At 42.3% G+C, this 27945-nt stretch overlaps 2 protein-coding genes across 3 annotated transcripts in view; both read right to left on the bottom strand.

The window, feature by feature from the left end:
* Window positions 1-27945, bottom strand: part of mpped1 (metallophosphoesterase domain containing 1) — a gene marked incomplete at both ends in the record, with an annotated part of 407823 nt that overhangs the window by 268017 nt on the left and 111861 nt on the right. The window lies entirely within an intron of this gene.
* The window catches only part of scube1 (signal peptide, CUB domain, EGF-like 1), a 174519-nt gene that overhangs the window by 46711 nt on the left and 99863 nt on the right, over window positions 1-27945 (bottom strand). For both annotated transcript variants that reach the window (XM_080518490.1, XM_080518491.1), the window contains one exon: window positions 24980-25096. In XM_080518490.1, the coding sequence (XP_080374616.1) occupies window positions 24980-25096 (117 nt within the window). The remainder of the gene's footprint in view (window positions 1-24979; window positions 25097-27945) is intronic.

The raw sequence follows: 27945 nt of genomic DNA, 5'->3' as shown, positions 1-27945 counted from the left end.
CCCTCACCAGGGTTGAGACGACCCCACCACGATAAGGAAGGACCCATTTGTAGCCCATTTGGAGTATGTTGGCCAGTTGTCGTGATTTAAATATTTTACAATGGGAAAGATTAATCCAAGACTGTTCCTCTGCAATTTTTACAGCTGTTGATTTTGTCAGTAGTACCTGGTATGGGCCTTCCCACCTTAGGCTTGACCACACTTTTCTATTAATGACTTTTATTCGCACCAATCTCCTGGTTTCACAGGTGAGTCTTGGCTCACAACAGGCTCACCTGGAACAGATTTTGTAAATGATATCTATTTTTTTGCTAACATTCATGCCATGTAGTCAGCCAAAGTCTGATCAACTTCTTCATTAGGTTTAGGAAAAGGTCTAAGTTGTAGAATAATATATGGCCATCCGTATATTAATTCAAATTGAGTTAAACCTTTCCCTGCGAAAGACATTTCACTAAACATTGTACCCAGTTCATTTTTGTTTCTTCCATTGTTTTCTTAAGTATATTTTTAACAATTCCATTATGTCTTTCCACTAACCATGCTGATTGTGAATGGTAAGCGCAATGGTTTTTTTAACTGCATGTCAAAATGTTTTCCTATTTGTTTTATTACTTCATTCACAAAATGACTACCTTCATCACTAAAGTTTTTCTGGTATGCCAAATCGGGGTATTATTTCTTTCGCCAAGGCTTTAGCCACTGTTAATGCATCTGGTGTGATTGTTGGAAAGTCTTCAACCCATTTAGAGAAAGAGTCTATTATCACTAAACAGTATTTTTTACCTTCACATTTGGACAGTTCAATATAGTCCATGCATACATGTTGAAATGAATATTGTGGTTCTGGAAATTTACCTCTTTTGGTAAAAGATGATAATGGCACCCTGCCAGTTATGTTTAGCACATACTGTATAGGTCATTGTGAACAACATTTTTTAGAATAATTTGAGAATCCGTATGTTGTGAATACTGTCTTGATTATTGATACCATCCCTCCTGTTGAGACATGGCAAGGCCCATGGCTCATTACTGATTCAGATCTATACAGGTTTTTTTGATACGATTAGTTTCCCTTCAGGTCAGAAGTATAGGTCATCTTTTAATATTGCTCCATTACAAATCCAACCATCCCTTTCTTGTTGTGGTGACACTTTTTGCATGTCTTTTAGGATTTGCATGTCTATTTCTACTGGTTGTTCTAGACTCGTTAGCACTTTCAATAGTTGGATAGCCTTTTTTACTGCACTAATGTCCCTCACTTACTCACTCATCTGGGTGTGTGTGAGCGGGTCTGTATGAGCGCTGAATGTTTAGGTTATTCTGTATGTGTGGTATGTCTGCTGAGATGAATGCGATGCTGAATGTGAGAATGGCTGCCTGTGTTCCATTGTATGTCTACTGTGTGTCTACTGTAGCTACACCGCAATTTTGTTGTACCATGTACAATGACAATAAAGCTTCTGATCTTCTGATGATCTTCTTTTTGCAGTCCAGTTGGCAAAAGCGTTTCCTTTTGAGATGAGGTCATTTTTGTTTGTATTAGCTGGACATTTGCAGATAGCTAGTTGCCTTGGACGTTGTATTGCATCTAGTAACTGTAAGATTAGGTCTTTGTGGTTGATGTCTTTCCCTGTAGAAGTAATCATACCTCTATTTTTCCATTGCTGTGAAAAAAACATGTACCATTGAAAATGCATACTGGCTGTCAGTGAACACAGTAATTCATTTTCTTTTCCCTGTTTTGGTTGCTTCTGTTAATGCTACCAGTTCAGCTGCTTGTGCTGAATGATGTTTAGGTAGAGAGTTAGGTTTAAGGATTTTGTTCGAGGTCACTACAGCATAGCCTGTTGAGTTTGAACCATCTGTGTTCTTTTAACATGACCTACAAACATTGATAAATCTAATTTTGTCAGAGGCTCGTCTTTTAAATCTGGTCGAGGCTGTACTTTTTGGGTAGACAGTAGAACTGTCTTGTCTCGCAGGTGATAGATGAGATAGTTTGTTTTAAAGTAATATCACAGACACTCCGTGGGGTACTTTCAAGGCAAGTGGGTGAAACAGCACCAATGAGGCTGCTACCACAGCTTGTACACACACAGGCAGTGCACGTGATACACTACAGGCCGTTCCATATCTCCATGTTTTTGAGTCAGCACTGAGGTCATAAAACCATTTTTGCAGTCCACTGTTTGCGTAAATGTTTTCGAGTGATTAGAAATCCATTTATGATGTGTGTCTTCCCTCCTGTTGAGACATGAGATCCTTCATGGCTCATTATAGCAGCATATCATAAACTAGCTCTAAGTTAAAGTGTTTTTTTTTCTTTTTTTTTTCATTGACGTTCTATATAGATTATGTCTGATAATCATGATTTTGTTTCAGCAAAGGTAACAATCTATTATCTAAAAGATTATTGAGAATCATCTTATGAGTTTCTTATTTTTAGTTTCTTTTTTGAGGTTTTGTTTTATATAAGATGGCTGTTTCCAAGCTTCATCAAAATGTTTAATTTTGTTTAGCTTAGTCACCACGTTAGTTTAGAAGTCACTAATCTATTGTTAATTTTATAAACCATTAAATTTTTGGACATCTGCAAAAGGTCATACATTTCATTGCACACATCAAATTCTAATTTGGTCCTCAAATCCTCAAGTTTAAACTCATGCTTGTGTGTTCCCACTGGAATGTCATCTCCACTGTGTGTATTTGCATCCCTTCTTTCTCCCACTGTGTGTGTATGTTCATGGTACAACCTTGGTACACTCAAGTGCATTTTACGTCGCGTCGCGGCATGTCGTCATCACATTGGAATTTTCCATGTTTGTAGTTGAATCTAACGCCTCCACATCCTCTCACTCCTTCAAGATCCCCTCATTCCTCTGGGTGCAGCTCTCTCTTTCCATTTCACTGCATGTTCACTACTACACTTATTTCCTGCAAATAATCTCAACAAAGCAAAAAAGACAGTATCACCATACATGTCAAAAAATCTCAGTCAAGTTCTTATGGTATCATCTGCACTTATCGTTGCAGTGAAGTCTATACCCTGGAGTCTGGTGGAAGATGGTGGAAGCAGAGTAGAGATCAGAGCGGCATTGTCTACACAGAATCTTAACAAACAAAACTCAAAGCAAAAGAAAAATTAGTATTAATCTTTTTTTTTATTTCTCTATTGAACAATGCAATAGCTGAATCACTCACATGCTCTCTTCAAGCTGCGTGCCCCCATGGTTGTTTTCATACAATGTCCTCAGCCACCACAGCAGCTGTTTGATAAGGAGGAGTTATGGAGTGAACTCACCTTCTCTGCTTCATGCAGATTGTCACACACAAAATATTGTAAAGAATTCCCTTGTTGATATATTTATTCCATCCAATTAGTTTATTCAGGTAATTATTCATTATTCAGTAATTTTGCTATTTTTTTTTTTGTTTTTGTTTTTTTTTATTAAAATTTCAAATAAATTGATGAGTGTATTACCATTATAGTTAACCCTAAAATAGTCTCTGACCAAGTTTAGTATTCAACTTCCAGTCTTTTTGAATCTATCATTCACACATGACTTAGTTTTGGAGCAGCTTTAGAAGGCTGCTGTTTTGTTTTTGTTTCAAGTCCCATGCTAACTAGTCTGAGGCTGTTCAGTGTGGCGAGGTGTCTTCTACACACTGAACTGTCTCTATGTCTTCTGTCTGCACTGCAAAAGTACTGAAGGAAGACAAAATGGCTGATATGATTGAATAATAAGACTCTAAATCACGCAAAACACCAAAAATAAACAAACAAGCAAATAAAAATGACCAAAACTGCTGTACTGAAAGAAACATTTGAAAAGGCAATGAGTCAAATACATGTTAGAAAATGTTTAAAATGTCTCAACAGCACCAGGAATATTTCTAAAGTCAGAGGACACAGATTGTCTAAAATGTTTTAAAATGTCACAGATGTGTTTGTGGAAGTGTATTTTGGACTCAGAAAGAGGAATAGCTGTATATGTAGGTGCGCTCCAGATCACTCTGCATCTGAACCATGAAGCACATTCATGAGATGAGCCCCCCCCTCCCATCTCTCCTCTCTCTCTCCTTCTTTCCTCTCACCAGTCCTTCCGTCAGTCGAGTTTGTAAGTTTTAGACACAAACACAACATTGATCTGCAAAACAAATTTCTCAAATAAACAGTTACTTCTTACTTTTCAATTATTTTAAAAGAAAGTCACAGCTTTTTAGGTTTATTTGCATCATACTTTACATCACTTCTCATACTAGTTGCCTCCCCTTGAGGACTTACTCATTGCATTCTTTTAAAATATTTTCATATTTTCTGCCCTCTGGCCACCATCAGTTGAATGCAAATTGCTACCCGAATAACTAGGCCAGTCAGTGTGTTGCAAATGCCTTCCCGTTGTAAGCTTGTAAGGCAATTATGTCCCAAGCAACCAGACAATTCAGCAATTTGTAATAATGCAACACACAGTATGGGAATGCACTGATGCACCACTGAAATATCTAGCACCCACTTCAGAAAGAAAGAGAAAACACATTCACCCAGTTCTCATTCACGTAAGTGTTCACCAACACTCTTGAAATCTTTAATGTCCAGAGACAAACTTATTTTTATTCCTGTAGTTTTCTTACAGTGACTCTGGCCTGTTCAGCATTAAGGAAGGTCGACCACATATTGTTTATCCAGTATAACCTTGTATTTACTTTTACACAGGGTAACCTTAAACACCTACACCTAGTAAGGACAAGTCTGACCTGATACCATTTGTCGGGAATAACCTTGTATTCACTTTTACCACACTGTTGCAACCGTACTAAGCCTATGGACGGATATCCAACACCGTCCCTTCCACACAAGAGGATCTTTCCCACCCCAGCTGATCCTGAATCTGTCTAAACTGTTGTTTATATTCCGTCACCCTCTCACCTCCAGTGGAACCGGCCTACAACAATTCAGTTCAAGGACTTTGTGTAGGAAAAGCCTGAACAGCCTTTCCCACGTGCACATTTCAGTTCCAATCCTGCCAACGAGAGGGATGTTGGAATCTGGCTCGAAGGACCAAGTTGTTAGGAGAATTTTCCGAGTAAGAAAACCTCAGGGATACAGAATACACAGGAAAGAGACTGAAAGCAATTGAAAAGTTTGAGAGAAAGTTTATTAGATTATTCTTGCAAGAAGAGACAAAGTCACAGTACTACCTCTGCATGGTTGTCCAGGAGTTTGTCTCACTGTGAAGTCAGACAGTGCCTTCTTGAAGGATGGATTGTTTTGAGTCTGCATTGAAGGACACCAAAAGCAGCACAGAGGTTTCAACAGTGCTGACACAGGTCATTACACATCATTAAAATTACACATCATTCTTTTGAGACAAAACAAGATTCCAAGATTTCCATAACACCACAAGTCGATGCGTTGTCACTTGCAACATGCCAGTGACCAAAACAAACCAGCATGGATGACGAAACTCATCTCCAACCACCTCTCAGGCTCAGCAGCAACCCTCCGCCCTACATCAAAGGTGGTTGAATGCAGCCAGAAGCATCAAGGTATAGTTTTTTGCAGTCTTTGCACGATGGAGCCGGCATATCACACCAGCACAACTAATGTGTGTAGAGCTGCTAGCTACGGTAGCAAGCAGATTGTAGTAACATTAGCCATATCTGTTCACCGCTATGTTTGCCAATTCATGATTTGCATAAGCTCAATCATGCTGTGGTCGTTTCTGAGTGAAACACATTATGAGACTGCTGTTTGCCAGCTTAGTATCATGATTCACTACACGGAAGTTAGTTCGCTATTGAATGTCAACTAACGGAGCCAAGGCGATGTCCATTAGAATAGTTGACTGTTCGATAAAATAATTGCCCAAATAATCGTTTTAAAAATAATCGTTTACCCACAGTCCGAGTTAAAAGTCCATTTCTTTCAAGAGGAGCTAATAGCCACATTATTGAGCATCTTCCTGCCACCAACTGGTGTATCGTCAGCTAACATTCATGTTATAGCAAGACAACCTGGCTGTAAACCTTCACTGTCAGTTTGCTTCCGATGCAACCTCCAGTGTCAGGACAGGATGTGGTCAGAGGAAAATTCGAGAGGGTGACTGTTGGTGGCAGGCAAGAGTACATGATCCACAATGCGACCGTGCTCTTCCTGAATTGAAACCCCGCCCGTGTGGTATCAAAATGGTTGCTTATTGGCACTGACATACTTGTTTGTGGGCGCCAACATACTTGTTTGTAGCTGCCGACATGCTTGTTTGTGGACGCTGCAATAATTGCTCATGGTCAGAGCCATACTATTCTCAAAATTGAAATCCGCTAGAGCAGTATCAAATAATGGCGGCTTACATGCACCGACATACTTGTTTGTGGTCGCCGCCATATTTGTATGTTGTTAACGCCATATTTTAAAGGCAGAATGACATCAATGGCTTAAGTTATGTCACGGTTTCATGGATCATGTTCAGTTCTGGGAAGCACAAGTACACTGGAAGGTACATCCAGATAGATTTGATCTGAATAAAGCTCAGAGAGCATTTATAAGGTCCAGAGCCAAGTGGATTGAAGAGGGCGAAACCCCCCACCATCATATTCCATATTCAATTTATAAAAACTGTCATGATCCTGCTCTCACTCACTCCTCCCTTACTAGTGCAGCAGATAACTGCAAAATACCAAAGAATACTTCAGTTTGTGATGCAAGCATGAAATTTGGCACAAATATTCTTTGAGGTCCACTTTTTGTTAAAAAGGTGTGAGCCACGCAAAATTCCAAGATGGCGGCCATTTTTCAAGATGGCAACCATCTTGATTGAAAAGTTCAATTTAAAAGCCAAGTATTTGAATGAAAGATTATATTTTGCATGTATATTCTCCATTGTCCTCCTGGGGGACTTCAACGCCCACGTGGGCAATGACAGCGAGACTTGGAAGGGGGTGATTGGGAGGAACGGCCTCCCCGATCTGAACCCGAGTGGTGTTCTGTTATTGGACTTCTGTGCCAGTCACAGCTTGTCCATAATGAACACCATGTTCGAGCACAGGGGTGTCCATCAGTGCACGTGGCACCAGGACACCCTAGGCCGGAGGTCAATGATAGACTTTGTGGTCGTGTCATCTGATCTCTGGCCGCGTGTCTTGGACACTCGGGTAAAGAGAGGGGCAGAGCTGTCAACTGATCGCCACCTGGTGGTGAGTTGGATGCGCTGGACTGGGAGGAGGCCGGATAGACTCGGCAGGCCCAAACGTGTTATGAGGGTTTGCTGGGAACATCTGGCCGAGCCCTCCGTCCGCGCAGTTTTCAACTCCCACCTCCGGGAGAGCTTCTCACAGATCCCGAGGGAGGCTAGAGACATTGAGTCCGAGTGGACCATGTTCTCCACTTCCATTGTCGAAGCCGCTGCATGGAGCTGTGGCCGCAGGGTCTCTGGCGCCTGTCGTGGCGGCAATCCCCGAACCCGGTGATGGCAACCGGAAGTAAGGGATGCCGTCAAGCTGAAGAAGGAGTCCTATCGGGCACTGTTAGATCATCAGTTCTCCACCAACTCTGTTTACAGTGGACGTGGGGAGCTGTTGACCTCAACTGGAGATGTCGTCGGGCGGTGGAAGGAATACTTCGAGGACCTCCTCAATCCCACCACCACGTCTTCCATTGAGGAAGCAGAGGCTGGGTTCTCAGAGGTGGACTCGTCCATTTCCCAAGCTGAAGTCACAGAGGTTGTTGTGAAGCTCCTCGGTGGCAAGGCACCGGGAGTGGATGATATTCGCCCAGAGTTCCTTAACCCTCTGGGGCCGATTGACGCTCTGCAGCGTCAAAATCACATGACCGTTTGAAAAGGCAGTAGTGTCACAGCACAGCGTCATCTGGTCCAGTGTTTCAATCCGTGTCGAAAGTGCAGATATAAAACTACAAGCTCGTTTTTAAATGATGTTGATAGCCCAAATAAAAGCGGAGATATGAGGAAAACTGTGTCCGTGTTTTTCCGCGACATTTTAGTGCGTCAGGTGCAGAAGACCGGTCAGGAGTGAAAGTGAAAGTAACGGAGCAGCAAAAAAAAAACAACACTTGTAATGTGCCAGTATACCTTTCACTCATTGGTTGAGAAGAAGAGCCCATGTCCAATCAAAAGTTTCCATAGTGGGAGGTGTCATTTTGTTTAGTTCACCCGTGAAAAAGTAAACAGAGAGACGGAGACAGCGAGAGTGAGTTGAGATTTATATCAGAGAAAAAGCGACTATTATCATGATTTGACCATGTAGTGAGTGTGTAGTTAGTGTGTAGTTAGTGTGTAGTTAGTGTGTAGTGAGTGAGATTAGAGTGTTTTTTAGTTTCAAGTGAACTCTTTTTTTTTTCTTCTATCAAAACAATGACGCGCCTTATGAACGTCAATCAGGCGCTCCGACTTTTTTTTTTTTTTTTTGAAGAAGAGCATCGAGTCTGACACTGAGTTTGAGAGTGATTCTGATGGCAATATTGAACACCTCAGCTTATTTTTGTTAGAGAGGAGACAGGTGTCCCCCAGACCAGGAGACGTGTCCCCCACCCCTGTCCCCATCATTCCAGCTCCACCACAACAGCCAAAGGCTAAAATGTAAAAATTGCCTGCAGGAACACAAGAAAAGGAAAAACACTTCATGGAAATGCCATGTGTGATGTGTCCCTCTGTGTTGTGTTGGACAGAGTCTGTTTTTTTGAGTGGCACAAATAATTTGTCTTCACCTGACATTATATGTGTGACCTTTTCCAAATAGTTTTATAAAAACGCCTGAGGCAGTGCTTCTATTTCACTGTAAATATCTGTATATAATTGTTTTTTCAGTCCTGTTTTGATACATTTTAGTTAATTATAGTTTAGATTTACTTTACAAGTAAACAAAATGATTCGATAACCATGTCTGTGAATTTTATAGTCAATAAATCTATGTTTTTACCACCCGAATTTGTAATTTTATGGTGTTTTTAGATCCACTGTTTTAATACAGTATGCCAAAGTGATGAAAATACTTCAGAAATGCATTTATGAGGTTGTCCTCAACAAAATGACACCAAAAAAGGCAAGGTTTAAGAATTTTATATCTGAGATATAAAGGAAAAATCAATTGTAGTGAAAAACGGCACAAAATGCTTCAGGCCCCAGAGGGTTAAGTCTCTGGATGTGCAGGGACTGTCGTGGCTGACTCGTCTCTGCAACATCGCGTGGCGGGCGGGGTCAGTACCTCTGGACTGGCAGACCGGGGTGGTGGTCCCTCTTTTTAAGAAGGGGGATCGGAGGGTGTGTTCCAACTACAGAGGGATCACACTCCTCAGCCTCCCCGGGAAAGTCTACTCCAGGGTACTGGAGAGGAGGGTCCGGCCGTTAGTCGAACCTCGGATCCAAGAGGAACAATGCGGTTTTCGTCCTGGTCATGGAACATTGGACCAGCTCTATACTCTCCACCAGGTGCTTGAGGGTTCATGGGAGTTCGCCCAACCAGTCCACGTGTGTTTTGTGGAACTGGAGAAGGCGTTTGACCACGTCCCTCGAGATGTCCTGTGGGGGGTGCTCCGGGAGTACGGAGTCCGGGGTCCCTTGTTGAGGGCTGTTCGGTCCTTGTATTCCCGGAGTAGGAGTCTGGTTCGCATTGCCGGCAGTAAGTCGGACCTGTTCCCAGTGCACGTTGGCCTCCGGCAGGGGTGTCCTTTATCACCGGTTCTGTTCATTACTTATATGGACAGAATTTCTAGGCACAGCCGGGGGCCGGAGGGGGTCCAGTTTGGGGACCACAGGATCTTATCTCTGCTATTTGCGGATGATGTGGTTCTGTTGGCTCCATCAAGCCTGGATCTCCAGCGTGCACTGATGCGGTTCGCAGCCGAGTGTGAAGCAGCTGGGATGAAGATCAGCACCTCTAAATCCGAGGCCATGGTTCTCGACCGGAAAAAGGTGGCTTGCCCCCTCCAGGTCGGTGGAGTGCCCTTGTCACAGGTGGAGGAGTTTAAGTATCTTGAGGTCTTGTTCACGAGTGGGGGAAAGATGGAGCGTGAGATCGACAGGCAGATCGGTGCAGCGTCTGCAGTTATGCGGACGTTGTATCGGTCCGTCGTGGTGAAGAAGGAGCTGAGCCAAAAAGCGAAGCTCTCGATTTACCGGTCGATCTTCGTTCCTACCCTCACCTATGGTCATGAACTATGGGTCATGACCGAAAGAACGAAATCCCGGATACAAGCGGCTGAAATGAGCTTCCTCCGTAGGGTGGCTGGGCGCACCCTTAGAGATAGGGTGAGGAGCTCAGTCACCCTTAGAGATAGGGTGAGGAGCTTAGTCACCCTTAGAGATAGGGTGAGGAGCTCAGTCACCCTTAGAGATAGGGTGAGGAGCTCAGTCACCCTTAGAGATAGGGTGAGGAGCTCAGTCACCCTTAGAGATAGGGGGAGGAGCTCAGTCACCCTTAGAGATAGGGTGAGGAGCTCAGTCACCCTTTGAGATAGGGGGAGGAGCTCAGTCACCCTTTGAGATAGGGTGAGGAGCTCAGTCACCCTTAGAGATAGGGGGAGGAGCTCAGTCACCCTTAGAGATAGGGTGAGGAGCTCAGTCACCAGGGAGGAGCTCGGAGTAGAGCCGCTGCTCCTCCACATCGAGAGGAGCCAGCTGAGGTGGCTCAGGCACCTGTTTCGGATGCCCCCCGGACGCCTCCCTAGGGAGGTGTTCCGGGCATGTCCCTCCGGTAGGAGGCCTCGGGGCAGAAAATGGATGGATGGATGGATGGATGTATAACTAGGTTTTATGGACTAAAGTATCTAAAAGAAAGGTTTTCTGGGCTAGAGTACCTAATCAAATGATCAAAGCAAAGTTGGCGTCCAAGATGGCTGCCATGAAATCTATAAATCTCAATGTCTTAACAACTGTGCTGAAGCTACCCAAGTTACCAAAGTTGCCAACAACTGACCAAATGCGGTTGCAAATCAGCCTGCAGTGGAAGGTGCAAGTGCTACAGACTGGGTCTGAGCTGCACAACTATATGCAGTTGCAGTTGTGAAGTCTAACAGCTTTGCAAATGTTTGAGTGAAGGGGAATGACAGCGGTACTGGTTGTGTACCCTGTTAGGGCTCTGTGCAGCAGGAGTCAAGCCCCAATTTGTGCTGAGCACGTTCGGGGCACCTAGAAACCCTACCCTGATTACCCTGTGTGAGCGTGTCAGGATCACCCACACTCCGGGGTTGTGTTCTGTACCACCCTATATGTCTTTTGTTCTGAACCACCCTATGTGTCTTGTGTTCTGTACCACCCTGTATGTCTCGTGTTCTGTACCACCCTGTATGTCTCGTGTTCTGTACCACCCTACATGTCCTATGTTCTGCAACAGTGGTACTGGTTGTGTACCCTGTGGGGGCTCTGCGTGGCAGGAGTCAAGCCCCAGTGTGTGCTGAACATGGCAGGGACACAGAAATCCAATCCTGATTACGCAGAGTCGTGTGATGTTTGAAGTATACGCGAATAAGACCTCAGACAAATTCTGACTTTTCCACGTTGCCATTACCACGGCAACCCCACCGTAGGCCAACTGACCATGCACATGTGTTTGTAGGCTTGTGTCACGTTCTGTCATGGGCCAGAACAGTCGCGCCATGCACTTTATTTTCATGAGCCGGTACAAACACAGTGCATACTATATTATCACAAATTGGTGAAAACCATATCAAGTTAGCAAATCATACAAACCCTAATTTAGTTCCAGTTGCTAGTTGGTGAACAATGGTTTATGCTATTGTAACAGCCATATTGGACTGCATCTTTGTTTCAGCAATACTAGGAATCTAGAATAGTGTCCATCTAATGAATTGATCCCAAAAACCTAGTGATAGATCAAAAATCACTATTCTATGTCTATTATTTCCTGAAGTATGAGCATTTTTTGGTTTCGCGGCAGACATTTTGGATGCCATCTTTGTGACAACTATGCTGTGTGATGTTACATAACAAAAAATAATCAGGCTAAAATGTTAGACATTAGAATCTTTGGTTTTTACCCTTAATGTTGCATTTTGTTTCAAATATTTTGCTGCAGAAGACGAATTTATGGTGCACATGGTGGCCATCTTGAAAAATGGTCGCCATCTTGGAATTTTGCGTGGCTAATGCCTTTTTTTTTTACAAAAAGTGGACCTCAAAGAGTATTTGTGCCAAATTTCTTGCTTGCATCACAAAATGAAATATTTTGCAGTTATCTGCTGCACGATACTGAGGGTTTTCACCTCTCCCCTCCTGTGTTCCCCTTCGCTCCGCCCCTGTGCTCTCCTGCTTCCTCCTCTTGGTCACAGCTGTGTGTCATCGTCATCAGTGTGTGTATTTAGTTCCCCTCTCTTATAGCTCTAGTTGCCAGTTTGTCTGCGTTCTCACACCATTTGCACCATTTGCACCCGCCATTTTTTCCTTTGTGTTTTGACCTCTTGCCTGCCCATGTTTGCCTCCTGGATTTCCTCCTCAATCGCCTGTGCTGGTTTTGACCTTGGACTGCCTGAATTCGCTTCTGCTGTGGTTTTTATAAATAAACACTTTTGAACTGAGCTTCTTGTCTGCCGTGCAATTGAGTTCACAAACCCTGACAAAAACACAGCCGAGAAAAAGAAATTCTCTCACATGATGGCGGAAGAATGCTTCATTAGAACCAAAAAGGAAGGATATCTTGAATTTCTTTAGATACCTGAATGTATCATCTTAGTCTAAACAAAATGTTGAATTATTTTTCAATTGGATAAAGGATCTGATTTGTGTAAATGATAAAACAATTTTTTATAAGGAGAATTAAAAAATTGAAGAATTCAATGTATTGTCATAAAAATAGCTTCTGACTGATGTCCGGGCTCTGATGAAATAACTACAAACATTTTTGAAAATAAATTAAAACATTGCTATCTGAGGCAATAATGGTAAGGAATTATTGACAATGAAATGAGGCAGATTTATTTCAGTAATCCAGAAATAACGGTGTAAGCTTTCATTCTATTTATCATTTTTCCTTACCTTCAGGACAACATAGAAAAGTGTCTCATCTCACCCCTCTCTTCTCTATTCTAAATTCTGCATTACACTTCCATTTCACATCACTGCACCTGTTTTATATTCCAAATTGTTGCTGAGCCATGGAGAAACAGTTTATTCGGTATACACTTGCTGCGTGCATGATTGGCAAAGCTGTCTAACTGTCTGAACCTATTTCAGCAAGACACTACAGCTATAACCACAGCTGTAGAGTTCAGCAACTAAATTGATCTGCCTACTTCAGTCATCCAGTGACAATGTGTGGTGCATTCAGATAAACAAACTACAAGAATGGGGAGTAATTGAAATTTCTTCAGCAGGAAAGGAGCAAATGTCCGTGATAAAACTTAAAAAATTACCTATGACATCTTATGACAAAGAATAAAACCATCCATGAATCATGTCATTATTCTTTATTTTATATACAAGCACAGGGCACTCTGATTTAGAAAATGCATATGAGCAAGTGTGAGCGAGTGTGGAAAGGAAAAACTCCCTGTAACAGGAAGAAACCTTAGCAGAAACCAGAGTGGTGGTGGCATTCAGCTGACAGGTTGGGGTGAGAGGATAGAAGGGAGGACAGATGGATAGATAAGAGAGAGATCCACTCTGTGAAGACTGATCAGGACAGGAGGCTTCAAACCACCTTCAATTCCATTGTCACACATCCAGCAGGGAGGTTGAGAGCACAGACTACAAAGAGAGAGTCAAATGTTAGTGACATGTAATAGTGGTGAATAAGAAAGCAAAGAAGCTCAGCAGTCTTAACCTCTGGCAGCTTTGCTACAAAATGGTCAAGGGTGTCCTGAAGCAACTCTCACTGTAAAATGTATTAAATAGAAAAGTTTTTATCTGAACCTTAGAAGTAGAGACTGTTTCAGCCACCCGAAATGAAACTGGGATCTGGTTCCACATAAGAGGAACCTGAAAGCTCCTCCTCCATTCTACTTTTAGAAAACCTCCAATAAGCAGCCCTCTGAGAACCAAGTGTTCTTCTGGGGAGATAAGGGACTAACAGTTCTTTAAGATATGGTGGAGCCTGGTTGTTAAGAACTTTATGAGTTAGAAGAAGGATTTTAAATTGTATTCTAGATTTAACAGGGAGCCAATGAAGAGAGGTTAGCATTGGAGAGTTGTGATCTCTGAGGTTGGTCATTGTTAGGACTCTCGCTGCAGCATTTTGAATCAATAGAAGACGTTTAAAGCAGTTATTTGGACACCCTGGCAATAAGGAGTTACAATAGTCTATTCTCAAAGTAAATGCATGGATTATTTTTTCAGCATCACTCTGTCAGTATATTCTTCATTTTAGAAACATTATGCAAATGTAAAGGCAAAGATTCCAATGGATAAGACAGGAATGAGCAGCAGCAGTGCAGCGCCACACTACAATCAGGTGAAAACAGGATATTATAAGATTACTACACATCACCGGATGCATTCAGACTCTTGTTCATCATGCACGGTTTGTTAGCCTGTGAGAGTATTAAAACTTTCTCCCTCTGGCTATGATGACCCCTGCCTCAAGCCTTGTGTGACCTGAGCCCATCAGGATGTTGATGATGATGTGAAAAACACTGACAAGGTGCATGTAGACAGGTTTCAAAAGACAAAAATACTGACCACTCTACTTCTATGATGTCCTCCATTTCATTGATGATCTTACTTCTGGAAGTATAACATCAAAAACATAATCGATGAGTCTCAGATCCTCCTTGATTCCTGTGATATCCTCAACCTCTTTCACCAGCTCGAAGATCTGTTGTAATACAGAGGAATAAAAGTAAACAAAATGAGCTTATGTTACATAAAAACTCTCAAACTTGTTTAAAGATATTTTTTATTACCTGCTGGTCACTGAATGGCAACATCCTCATTATGATGTGCTGCTTGAGGGCAGGTGATGCAGACGTATGTACGTATGTATTGCAGATGTACTGCAGACTTCCAGAGGTATTTTCTGTCTGAACGGACAATCAACTCTGTCAGATCATCATGGAATCTCTGAAGCCAAAAAGCAAAGAGAGAAGAGAGAACATATATTAGCACAAGAGAATAGAATCACTAACAGCACAGTTTGTTTCACTCACCTTGATCTACTCTCTGGAAAACACAGTGAGGATCCCCCTCCTCCTTCAACAGAGAAAAATACATTGTGAAATCCAATGAAAAGACGCATTGGAAAAGTTCCACTTTGATTAAAGTCAAAACTGTCTGGGAATCATTGTTTCTGTGATTTAAACAATATTAATCGCCAACTGTAGACAAGATGCAGAATCAGTTGATATTTTACTTTGACAATGTGATCATCAAACTACTGTTGATGATTAAACCTTTATGAAAGTAGTAATCTCATATAAAGACACAACATCAACACAGAGTGCAGAATAAACATCTCACCAAGTGGTTCAGTCATTTCTGCCATACGACACACATCTATTGAATAACTGTACAAACTATTGTTGCAGTACCTTGTGCCTCATTCGTTGTCTTACATCCACAGCTGGATGACCCGTCCAGATGTTTGTGGGATTTTGAGGCACCGCCTACATGCAGCCAACCTTTGCAAAGTTTGCACTGCATTCATTCCAGCATTTCTGTGTCTGGATAAAAAATTTATTCACAATATTTTGGTTTAATTTAATTTGAAATAGAAGCTTGCCTCTGAAAAAAGAACAAGTCAATAATCATCATTTATATTTGTTATAACTTTCAGTTCACTTTACTGTGTTGATTTCACTACAGTGTTTACATTATTTATCTTTTTATACTTTTCTTAAGTTTTTATATTCATAGCCTGTATATATGTTACCTCAATTGTTTCTTGCATATTTTTAGTGTGTGAAATTCTTTCTTAAATGTGGGTGTGAAGAGAAATGTGCAGAATTGTGCAGAAGAGATTTGCCCATTGCAATTCAGTTCTCTATGAGTGGCACAAACAGACATAAACATTTAACTTTAGAGACAAACATCTAAATGATTCATTGCAGTCTGTTACACATTTGATTTTAAATTTCTATCTCTTTGGTAACCTTTAATCATTTTCTCATGTGAATGCAATGATAGAAAGTTTCATCCCAGGTAGATTCTTCCTATTTAGATGCCTTATTATAATAAATTAATTATTAGTCACATTTTAGTGACTGAGGATGAATAATAATGTCTTTTTACACATAAAGCCACATAGTTCCTTTGAAAAAAGTAGCTTAACATTGGTTAAAAATCACAGCGGAGAGAGAAAAAAAAGTTGCGGAGTCCGTCAAAGAAAAAACGCTCGAAGTGGAAAAAAATTCACGCACATATGTAAAGGCGACGGGAGGAAACAGGGATAGAGACTCAGCACAAACAAATTCCTAGACACTTTCCAGAACCTGATTGCGCTCGATTAAATAGAATGAGAATTAGTCTGGATTCCTTCAGGTGGGAAAAGAAGGCAAAGAAAAAAAAGCCTGTTCCCCATGTCTGATGCAAACCTTCATACAAAAGAATATATATATATATATATATATACATAGATAGATAGATAGATAGATAGATAGATAGATAGATAGATAGATAGATAGATAGATAGATAGATAGATAGATAGATAGATAGATAGATAGATAGATAGATAGATAGATATACACTTACTCTAAGTACTAAAATAGAAAAGTAATGTAACGGAGTGCTTTTAGTTACTTTTGGATTACTTCACCAGCAAACATAAAAAAATAAAGACAAGAAAGAATAGAATATGTCATCTGCTCAGTGTGTTGATACATCGTATGCACAGCATACATAAATTGCACTGAACAAGTTTTGAACTATCAAAACTCAGTAACGAATCAGGTGTCTAACACTGATGTTCTTTTTTTTTTTTTTTTAAAGAATCAAAACCAGAATACAAATAAAGCTTTCAATTTCTATTCAAGAAAATTTGCCCATCTTTTCCAAAATACACATTCTCTCTCTCTCTTGTCCCATTTTCTTGTTGGTTTTAATGTTGTTTATTTTTGGGACTAAATATGAATGTTTGATGAGAGACTGTATCTGGCAGCATCAATCACTCATTGATAATAACTGAACAACCTGCTGGACCTGACCCCTACTGAGTCAAGGAGCAGACTTAAGAAAAAAAGAAAAAAAAAAGTGAAGTATCGCAATGCCAGTGGATGGTGCATGTGACAGCTGCATTTCTCGTTTATTCCATCTGATTTTCTATTGTAATTCTGCTCAGTAATCCCAGTTTTTATCAAATATACCTGTAATGAGATTACACATTTATTTATGTATTGTAAAGGATTACAGTAAAAAATGTTTGTATCCTAATAATGTAACACCATAACAGGTAATCCATTACTACCTGTATAGAAAAGAATGTATATATATATATATATATATATATATATATAAAACACAGCAGCAAGCACGTTGTATACATCCAGTAATACAGCATGATACAATTACTGGTGCAGGTCAATGTCGGTACATTCGAATTTTAACACACCAAAAGTTACTGGTGGAAGTTTTCACAAGGCAAGAAATGACACTTAATACACCAAAACAAGGAAAGAGGATAGAAAGAGCAACTTAAACTTTCATTGCTTCAAACTTAACCACAAATCTACTCCTACTCTCATTAACACTGATAAACTACTGCTTCTTATCAGTGCAGGCTGATCATTTCTATATAGATAACAAGCCAATTCCTTACCTTATGAGAAGGCAATCCTCTGTTGTAAAAAGAAACGATAAATGTGCATCTATTCCGCGAATTACTGCTGTCTTGCGTCATTTCTGGGGAGTGGGTTCCGCTACGTCAATTCCTGTCGGTGCGCGTCTCGTGTCACTTCCTGTGCGTCGCCTTTCGTGTACATCATGCCCATTGTGTCACTATCACTGGCACTCTTGGAAAATTCGGGCACCAGTTACACCACCACGTTCCAAGTGACAATGTCTCATTCATGAAGAAAAGTTTTGTATTTACAGAGACACAAATACCATTTCAGGCCTTGAAGTGGTGCTGTGAGTTGTTTCTGTAATGAAGCCATACGTACGTGGGTGCAGAGAACAATATGCTATGAACGTTAAGACAATCGAGAGTCACTGACATATGGACAGATGGAGAATTTGATATTGAAGGTGAATCTGAACTAATAAACTACACATATCAACTATCAAATTATGTTATGGACTAAGAGTCATACCACTATTGAGTCCACCATGGGGGTGGGGCACATGCACAGTAACAGTGCTTTGTAGCCATTCATCATAATGACTAGGGTTGAGCTGGATACTGTTGGAATGTCAACAGGACCACAGAAAGTTTGTTCATTTCTGGGGAGAGACAATATTCATTTGTCACGAGACGCAGTCATGACATGAATTCTGACCCAGGAATGTGATTGACCATCACACCCAGTGGGGGTGGAGGGCCTTCTGCAGGACCTTCCTTCCCCCCTTTCTGCTCACAAGACTCTTCTCCCATGCAATCAGCCAGTCACTGATTAGTTGAAGCTCTCAGGCTTTGACACCTCTGAATCCACACGTGGAACAAAGAGCCTGCGAAGCCAGGCTTCTCTCTCTCTTGCAAAGCAAACTCCAAGTAGTTGGGTTGCTGAAGAGCCGCTCCCAGCAGCTCAACTCACCCAGCGTTAGCATACAGCTAACACCAGACGCTCTTGCAACCAGAGGCCTTCACTCCTCAACTCTTCGGCTGACCCAACCACGAGGGTCAGACCTTCCCCTGATCCAGAGACCAGCACCCAGAGTCTGATCTCCAAGGAGAACCACCCGGTTCCTCCAGGACGGGACCAGGGAAACAACACCTCACAGAACTTCTTTGTATTTTCCTGAACAAGCAGGAAAACCATCACAGACCTGAGCGACCAGCTCCTCAGTCTGGACAAAAGGAACAACCAGGAGCTGCAAAGAAGGACTCCTGAAACATCAACTTCATCTTCTTCTCCTCAGCCTGCAGAACCAGCAACCACAGTTAGCAGGAGGTGCTAACTACAGGAGAAGACACCAGCTTCCCTCCAGCAGGACCACAACTGAACTCCTTCAAGGAAGTGGGAACAACAACTGGGCTTTACCTGAGATTAGTTAAACCTGATGCTATGATAGAACTGTTTAACTTTATGAAGATGTGTTGGTTCTGTTACAGTGATTGAGTTCTATAGATAATGATATTAGGAGCAGTTATCAACCTGTAAACCAATGTTAGCTCTGCCACAGACACAGGGTCTGCATGCTAATCTTTGCTTTACTAACTAGCTAACTCACAATCCTACACATATCACATCAAAGACAACATCACACCATAACCGAACACCATCTGACGACTCCTGACATTTTACAGGAGTTTATGATATATGATATATTTATTTTTATGAACTGACACATACAAAAAACATATTAATATAGGCTGCTTTGTGTGTTCAGCTATATAACGTGTATAATGTATGTAAGTGGTCTGGAAGACTGTTTATTTTTTAGTGATCTGGGTCAACTTGGTGATTCATGTAAACATCAAGTGGTGGCAAATAGGGAAATAATGTCATCCCTGTTCACTGTATTCTTCTCAAAAGCACTGCCTTCAGTACAAGCAAAGTTTTCCAACTGACTTTACATCAACCAAACTAAGAGCAAGCAAAAAAAAAAGCGCGACCGGAGTGGAGGCAGTGTCCGACGTGACACGAGGTGTTTTCAGCTCTGTCTTGTCAAATGCACCGCATACATTATGAAACAAGTTCACCAAGTGACCTTAAATATCATACAAACCAAAATATAGGCGGGCTGAAGAAAACCTTAGGGGTACTGAAGGGAGCGACACTCACTCTGTGTGTGAGAGCTTCCTGCAGAGATGTGTGTCTGTGGGGAGGGGCGGACTCTGTGTGTGACTGGCCAATCACAGAACGTGAAGACTTTCAGTTACCAAATGAGGATTTTCCTTCAGCACGAGCACGGATATTGACGAGCTTTACTCGTATTGTGCTCATACTCGTCAAAAATGCATTATCCGTACCAGATTCTCCCTAATAATCTGGCTCATCCCTAATAATGATATTAGTAGCAGTTATTAACTTGTAAACCAACGTTAGCTCTGCCACAGACACAGGGTCTGCATGCTAATCTTTGCTTTACTAACTAGTTAACTCACAATCCTACACATATCACATCAAAGACAACATCACACAGTAACTGAACACCATCTGACGACTCCTGACGTTTTACAAAGCAAGTCACATTCACATTAACTTCTTTGAGAAACGGTCCGTGAGTAGAGACACACAAGAAGCAGATGCTAAAGACTAGCTTCTGTGTTCCATTGTTCGCGTATCCTCTTTTTTGGGGGGAATGGAAAATCTGGTGTTTTGTTGGGAGTATAGCTGTATCATCACTGGTGAAGAAGTTTCCAAAGAACAAGAAATGTCAGTTTGTTACAGAATCTGTGCACTGGAAAATCTTGCTAAGTTTTGAGACTGCTAAATCAGCAAAAAATGTCTGCATTGGTTTGGAAAAAATATTCTTCAATTTTTTTTCACACCAAATATCAATAGCTTTAATAGTAGGCCTCTTGTAGGATGGAATTTTAATTGAATCACCTGATATTTGAATGATGACCTTCAAAGAATTAATTCTTCTTCCAGGGACGATATTGAGGGCCAAATGAGAAGGCTTGCACACATTTACCTGGGCCAAAGGAAACAAGCCCTCCACCCCTCGCCTGCTCCTCTGTGAGCCTCTGAGCTGTGCTCAAGAAGCCCAGTGTTTGGATTGAGAAACCTGACTCCCGAAGAGACATTGAAGCTGCTGTTGGGCTCAGCTGCCTGTGGAATGTTGGTGCTGCAGCTCATCGGCCAGGCATGGGATTGAGAAAAAAAGGACCCTAGGTCAAAAACAGTGGGCTATGATGTAAGACTGTGCAATCCTGACAGAAATGGAAACTCTTTTGTCTGTTTAAACCACTAGAATCCTCGCTGATTTGGAATGTAAAGCTACACCCAATGCAGAGGAGCTGTATAGTTTTACCAAATACTTGCAGTGAAAAGCAATTAAATGGAATACATTTGCTGAAACTCGAGCCTCCACAAATAATTACACATGGAGAACAGGGGATCTAGTTTTCTTGGAGTGCGCTGACTTTCTTCGCAAGGGTGCTGAATGTGGAGAGCACGGACATGAGGCCGGGAGGCAATGTGTATTTATTCGGGCATTAAATGACCCCAACACTTAATTTTGTTTCATAACAAACAGTCCACGGCAGCATGTCGGTGAAAGAACACACTCTGTTTTACTGAGCAGTAATAGAGCCTTCATTAGTTAGTGTGGGGGACTGTCAGCACTGCAGCAGTCATGTAAGGTGAGAGCAACCACAGCGATGTGGTCTGGAATTCCCACGATAAGGCTGTAGGATCTGTATGCAAAAAACAATGTCTTATTACAATATAGGGCCTGATATAATCAATGTTTATGCATATAATAACAGGCAAGAACTTCATATTGCAAATGCACACCAATATGCTTGTCGGGGGTTTGTTACATCCAATCACTACTGGATGAGCACAAGCAATCATGTTTTTGTCCTTATCTGGTTTGTCTGTGTGTTTTGTTTTTCTTTCTTTATTCATTTCTTTATTCTCAACTTGTCTTATTTTGTTTATGGCCCATTTCAGATACTGACACGATGTGAGTGCATTCTTGATGTGTTTTTCCTCCTCTTGTTTGTGTAATTCATGTTATTATGGCCTGACCGCAGTGTTCTGACAACATGAGGTTTGTGTGCTGTGGGGTGTTCTGATGTCCAGAGGAGGTACTGGGCCGTGTGTGTGGGTTTTCTTTATACTGTGATTTTTATACTGCCATCTTGTCTGGTGAATGTTCATGTCCACAAAGGAAAGGGTCCTGTTTGTTTCCTCTTCGTATGTAAATTGTATGCTTCCAGTGTCATCCAGTGTCTCTCTTCCGGCTCTCCGCGAAGGCGGACGCTTCTCTCTTCTCTCCTCTCCCCCTTGTCTTCTCCGCTTACTGCTCCCGTCCTGTACTGTCCTGTGTCTGATCTTTCAAGAGCCTCTCTTCAGACCCGCATCCGAATTTAACCGGAACCATGGAATTGATCAGCTGGTCTCTCAATGCGATCGACCAAATTTTTTACGACACGACGATCTGGCAAAGAGCCTGCATGTCTCAATGGGATGTTTGCAGCTGGATTCCTGGGGTTCCTGGAGGTCACTGTGTTTGGCCATTCTTTCCATCGAGGATGTGGAGGACCTCTACATGTTGGGATTCATGATAGCAGGTATGCTGCTGATTGGAGCTGGCGGCTTTCTGATCTATCACAAAGTTGAGAAGACGCAGGCTGCTGCATTGGGAAGGCTGCCTATCGTCACTGAAGGACTGTGCCGAGCTTTGAACGCTCAGACTCATGTGATAAACCAACTCAAGAGTACATACAGCACAGATGAAATTTCAGTCCTTTTGCACTGTGGGTCCGAGAGGACTGAAATTTCATCTGTGCTGTATGTCATGCATATTAGCACACTTGACAATAAAGCTGACTTTGACTTTGACTTTGACTTTAACTTTGACTCAACTCACAACTCTTGAACGTTTACGCGAAATTGGAACCATTGGAGCCAACTCTGCTGGAAATGCTAAAAAAATAAATAATTGGGGGGGGCCACGATTTGGACTAGCATGAAGCCCAGGGATACTCAAGGTTGAAAGATGAAGCTGAATCGCCTGAACAAAAACAAATCTAATCTACATTTCGGATTCCCAGACACCCAGTCATCAAGGCTGGTGTTTTGTCTTCAACTCTCCTGGACGTGAGCGTGGAACGAAGGCTGCTGGGTCCAGTCACCGAGAACACTACCCCAGCACCGGATGCCTTTGCCCAGATGAGGTCCACAGTGCTCAAACTTCTGCTGCCACAGGTGTAGCGAGACCGGCCACATCGCGCACAACTGTGGCCACAGACCCAGCCAAGGTGGCCACAGTTAAGACTGGTCCTCCCCCACGAACGTCAGTGAGCTGCGGAGCTTCCTGGGACTCGTATCCTACTCCAGGTGCTTCACCAGATGCTTCGAGACAATCGCCAGTCCGCTCCACCACCTGACGAATAAAGGACAGCCGTACTAATGGGATGACACCTGTGCAGTCGTGTTCCAGCAGCTCCGGACAACCCTGACTAAAGTTTCAGTCCTGGCCTTTCCAGACCCTCGCCGACCGTTCATCTTGGACATGGACACCAGCAACACAGGAGTTGGAGTGGTGTTGGCGTAGCAGGGGGAGGAGCAGGAGTGTGCGGTGGCATTCTTCAGCAGCGCCCTGAGCCGCATTGAGAGGAACTACTGCATGAAACAACGGGAGCTGCTGACTGTGGTCATGGCTGTGCAGCACTTCAGGCCATATCGCTTCTTCCTCCGGAATAATCCCTCCCTCACCTGGCTGCTAAGCTTCAAGCAGCACTTGCATATGTTGGATCAGTTCGATTTATGATTCTAATGGCCTTTTTCTGCAGTAAAAAAAAATTTATTTGACGTTTGATTTCTAACTATTTCCCCGTAATTGCATCCCATACTTCACATAGGGAAGAATGAGGGAATTCTATATGAAATTGAATGAATTCCATTGGGAGCTGTATGGGTTCAGTAGCTTGCTCCGCAAGGTATACATTTGGATGTGGAGGTACTGCACGCAGTGCTTATATGGACTATAATATTGTACTTCATTTTTGTGTTTCTTGTTTTTAGTTTTTTTTTTTTTTTTTTTCCAGTTTTTGTATAGACCTAAGAGTCTGAAATAAAGAATGATGATGAAGTGACAGACAGACAGACGGACACCGGGTGAGGGCACCCTGGGCCCCACTGTTCAAATATCAAAGTTTACCAATTTTTCGTCTGCCTGGTTCAGTTGAGACAGATCTAGTATTTTATCACCTTCATGCAACATTCTCAGACTGCTTCACTGTGTGCGTGTGTGTGTGTGTGTGTGTGTGTGTGTGTGTGTGTGTGTGTGTGTGTGTGTGTGTGTGTGTGTGTGTGTGTGTGTGTGTGTGTGTGTACACACACATGCACACACCATTATAAGATTTATAAGAGCATACCTACATTCATAGATGCAAGCAGCCATGCTGGCGACACATTACTGAGGCATTGTTTCTATTGCGAGTCCTTCGTCTCTGATCGCATGAAGTTTGGTGGCCAGCAACTGAGAGTAGGAGGTTAAAGCATCCATTACAACGTCTCTGAACTCCAGCCTGCTGTCAGTTTACACCGGTATAGTGTAAGAATGTGAAAGGCTCAAAATAACATTTGTTTAGCTTTACTAAACACTTGTGTAAATGGTTGCTTTGCTTGAGAATATTGTAACCTTACTGACCACTGTGTGACTCACTTTGAACCCACAAGTTAATCCAATTCACAGTATTTGTTTAGAGCAGGGGTCTCAAACTCCAGTCCTCTAGGGCCGTAGCCCTGCATGTTTTCCACGTCTCCCTCCCCTGAATGTCCTGATGGTTCGTCACCACATTCAGCACAAAGCCAGATAACGAGCTGCTTATTGCAATCAGCTGTGTGGAAGCAGGGAGACATGCAAATCGTGCAGGGCTGCGGCCCTCGAGGGCCGGAGTTTGAGACCCCTGGAGAGGTTAGCCAAATTGCTATAATAGTTTATTTGTGACTATGATGCCCATGTTAAGGCCATCCTATTCTTTGATCACCGTCATTGATATCATCACCAGCCCATTGGACGGGCAAAAACTCAACTGCAAAAATCAACAATAAGCAATGCCAGTGACCATGGCTGGAGCTTAGGGCAGCAAGAAGTGAGGGGTGTTGTACCCCGGGGGCTCCAGATCACTCAGATCTCAGCAGAAAGGTCAGGTGAGCCCGGACCACTGACTATTGCAGCAAACTCACCAACCTCACCAACACAGCACATTCACACATTCTTCAGCATCTTCACTCACCTTTGCAGGTTTTGCCATCGGGCTGCAGGGTGAACCCCACAGGACAGCTGCAGCGCACCCCGGTGGCTGTGTCTTTGCATGTTCTGTCACAGCCACCATTGTTGACAGCGCACGTCTCTGTCGATAGCGGCAAATATGGGCAGAGTCAAAAAAGAAAGAGCACAAATAGAGGGACTGTTAACATGTGAGTCTTGTCTGGAAAATAACATCACAGACGGTGAAGGTTGACACAAAGCTTCAAGTGGCAGAAGAATATACAAATCAAACAATATTCCTGAGTTTTCTCGAGTAGCTTTGTCAACACACAACCCAAAAACTTTCACGAAAGGGAAAAGAAATTGGTGCAAATTAACTACAGAGAGATGCATTACCCCAGTCAAACATCACACAACACCACATGGCATTGTGCTGACAGATGAGGGGAAGGGACACTTGGGCCCAGAAGTTGGTCCTGTTTCGAAAAGTGATAACGAATCGGTTAACACAAATTATAGAGGACATTTATGAGAGTAAATGTGAAAATAAAGTTAGTAAACCTATTCACTCGTGCACCATGCTGGGATGGACCAGTGTGTGTATTTTTCCCCTGCAGAAACATTTTCTTGTTTGTGGTTCCAATGAGGTTTGCAGAGACTTGTGAATATCTTAGCTTATCCTAAAGCAAACACGAGCTCATAGTAACTCCAGCTCACCCACCCGCCTACTGTTGCTTTTGCAAAACCTAGCACAGGGCCAGTGAGCCTGTCGGAGTGCTGAGGAGGCTGAAATTTGATGTGGGACCCGCATTTCTTGAAAAAGATTTGTTAACACTGAGAATGGGAACCTTCACATTGAGGCTGCTCTGCATCTGCTGGCTTTGACTCTGCTAAATCCACAGAAAACCTTTCATTTTATTGCTATTGTACTGAGACCACCACTTTCTGTTTTTCTAATTAAAAGCAAAGCATAAAATCTACTTGAAATCCTTAAAAAAAAGTGATATTATAGAACAGAAATTGTTTTTGCAGGACAGCAGCAACATTCATCCCCTTCTATTTAGCAGCTTCTGCTCTTTGATTAAAATGCCATGGGATAATGTATGTTAGTGAAGGGAAGAGGGCGAAAATGGCTGAAGCCCACTGAGATGAGCAAACCCATGCACATCCAGAGTTCACTGCATTAGCTTAATGCCCTTTCAGAATGCAGCGTCACAAACACACCAGAGCCTGGGCAGCTGTTGCTTTCCATCAAGGAACAGGAACTCATTTGTGGATGTATTTATGTTGCCTCATGTGACTCCAAATAACATCAGTCTCACAGCTTCTTCCTCTTAATCTCTGTTTTCAAGCCCACTTTTGTTCCTGTCATGTTTATCTGGTGATGCTTTGTGTTCATGTTTCACTGTTCCTTCCATGTGTCTGCTCTGAAGCCAGATCAGTGAACTATTTCAAATGTCACATGCAGGAGATTTTTATTTTTTTTTTTATTTCTAAGAGGAGAAAAGTACAAGAAAGATGAAGGCCGGGTTCACAAGAAGAGGCAATCCATTCAGCAGGCAGAGTGTGATGAGAGTGTGTGTGAATATAACCGCAGGCCCCATTACTGCCTCACAACTCAAATGTGTGCGTGCGTGTGCGTGAAAGACAGAGTTTCTGCATGGCAGACTAAATGCATGTGGAGGTGGTATTTTTTGGTCAGGGTGATTTATACTGAGTAAAGGGTCCGTGTACCTTCCGGCCATTCGATCCGATTTTCCTTTTTTCAATTTGATCTTCGTTTTTAAATTGAAAATCGAAATACGGAACATGTAAGCCTTTTATTTTTTCAAAATAATCACTATTGAAATGATCAGATGTCTAGAGCTCTTATTATTTTTCTTTCTTTACGGGAACCCAGAACCTCAATCCTGTCGCGTACAGGGCTGACTCTTTTGGTCAGAAGCTCCACATTGACCAAAATGAGAAATTGGTGATGTTTGGAGTCCCCATGTTGTAGCCATTAATGGATACAGTGGGAAATTGGTTGCCCATTCCATCATGGCAGTTAAAAACAACCTCAAAATATATGAGGAGGTGTACAGGTATGGTATTACATATTGCAAGTAATTCCAAAATGGTTTTGTTCTTTTTTTTTTTTTTTTTATTGAAAGAAAGAAATGTTTAAATACATTACAGTCATTCCAATTTGCTTTCATAGAGAAAATAGAAAAGCCCAACATATCCACATGAGCAAGCAGGTGTGTTTGCAACTGTGGAAAGAAAAACTCCTCCAACAGGAAGAAACCTTTGCAGAAACCAGAGTCAGAGGTGGCGGCATTCTGCGGACCGGTTGGGGTGAAAGGATAGAGGAGAGGAGAGGAGAGGAGAGGAGAGGAAAGGAAAGACAGAGAAAGACTGGGTGGGGAGATACATACAATACCCTTGTTAGTGCTACATATATTTTTTTCTTCTTTTTAATAACACAGTTACCACAGTGATCTAAATATTTTCCAACTGCCATGAGTTTAAACCAGCCTGAGCAGCAACAGAGCAAAAACCAAAGTAATCACAACAATTATAACAAAAGCAAAAACAAAAGGACATAAAAAAACTAAACAAAACAAAACAAAAACAACAACAAACAAACAAACAAAAATAAAAAAACAAAACAAAAACAAACAAAAACAGGAAGGGAAAAAAACAACAACTTAATTTTGATAATTAACAGAACAATCTCGTCAATGAGGAGTGGAAGTGTGTGTGTGTGTGTGTGTGTGTGTGTGTGTGTGTGTGTGTGGGGGGGGGGGGGGGGTTTGTTCTCTGGATGTGAATGGAACTGTTGTGGGGGGGCCGCAGCACCACCCCGGGGCCCAAGGCCACCAGGGCCGGACGCCGCCACTCCGGCACCCAGCGACCCACCGGACCCAGGGAGGCCCCGACAAACCCCCCCGGAGAGCCACGCCCCAACCCGGAAGGCACCAGACGGAGCACGCAGAGAGGACCCCCCCC

The sequence above is a fragment of the Blennius ocellaris genome (genome assembly GCF_963422515.1).
Source record: "Blennius ocellaris genome assembly, chromosome: 22".
NCBI lineage: Eukaryota > Metazoa > Chordata > Actinopteri > Blenniiformes > Blenniidae > Blennius > Blennius ocellaris.
The sequence above is the reverse complement of the archived record's forward strand: the minus strand, read 5'-3'. Positions and strand labels throughout refer to the sequence as shown.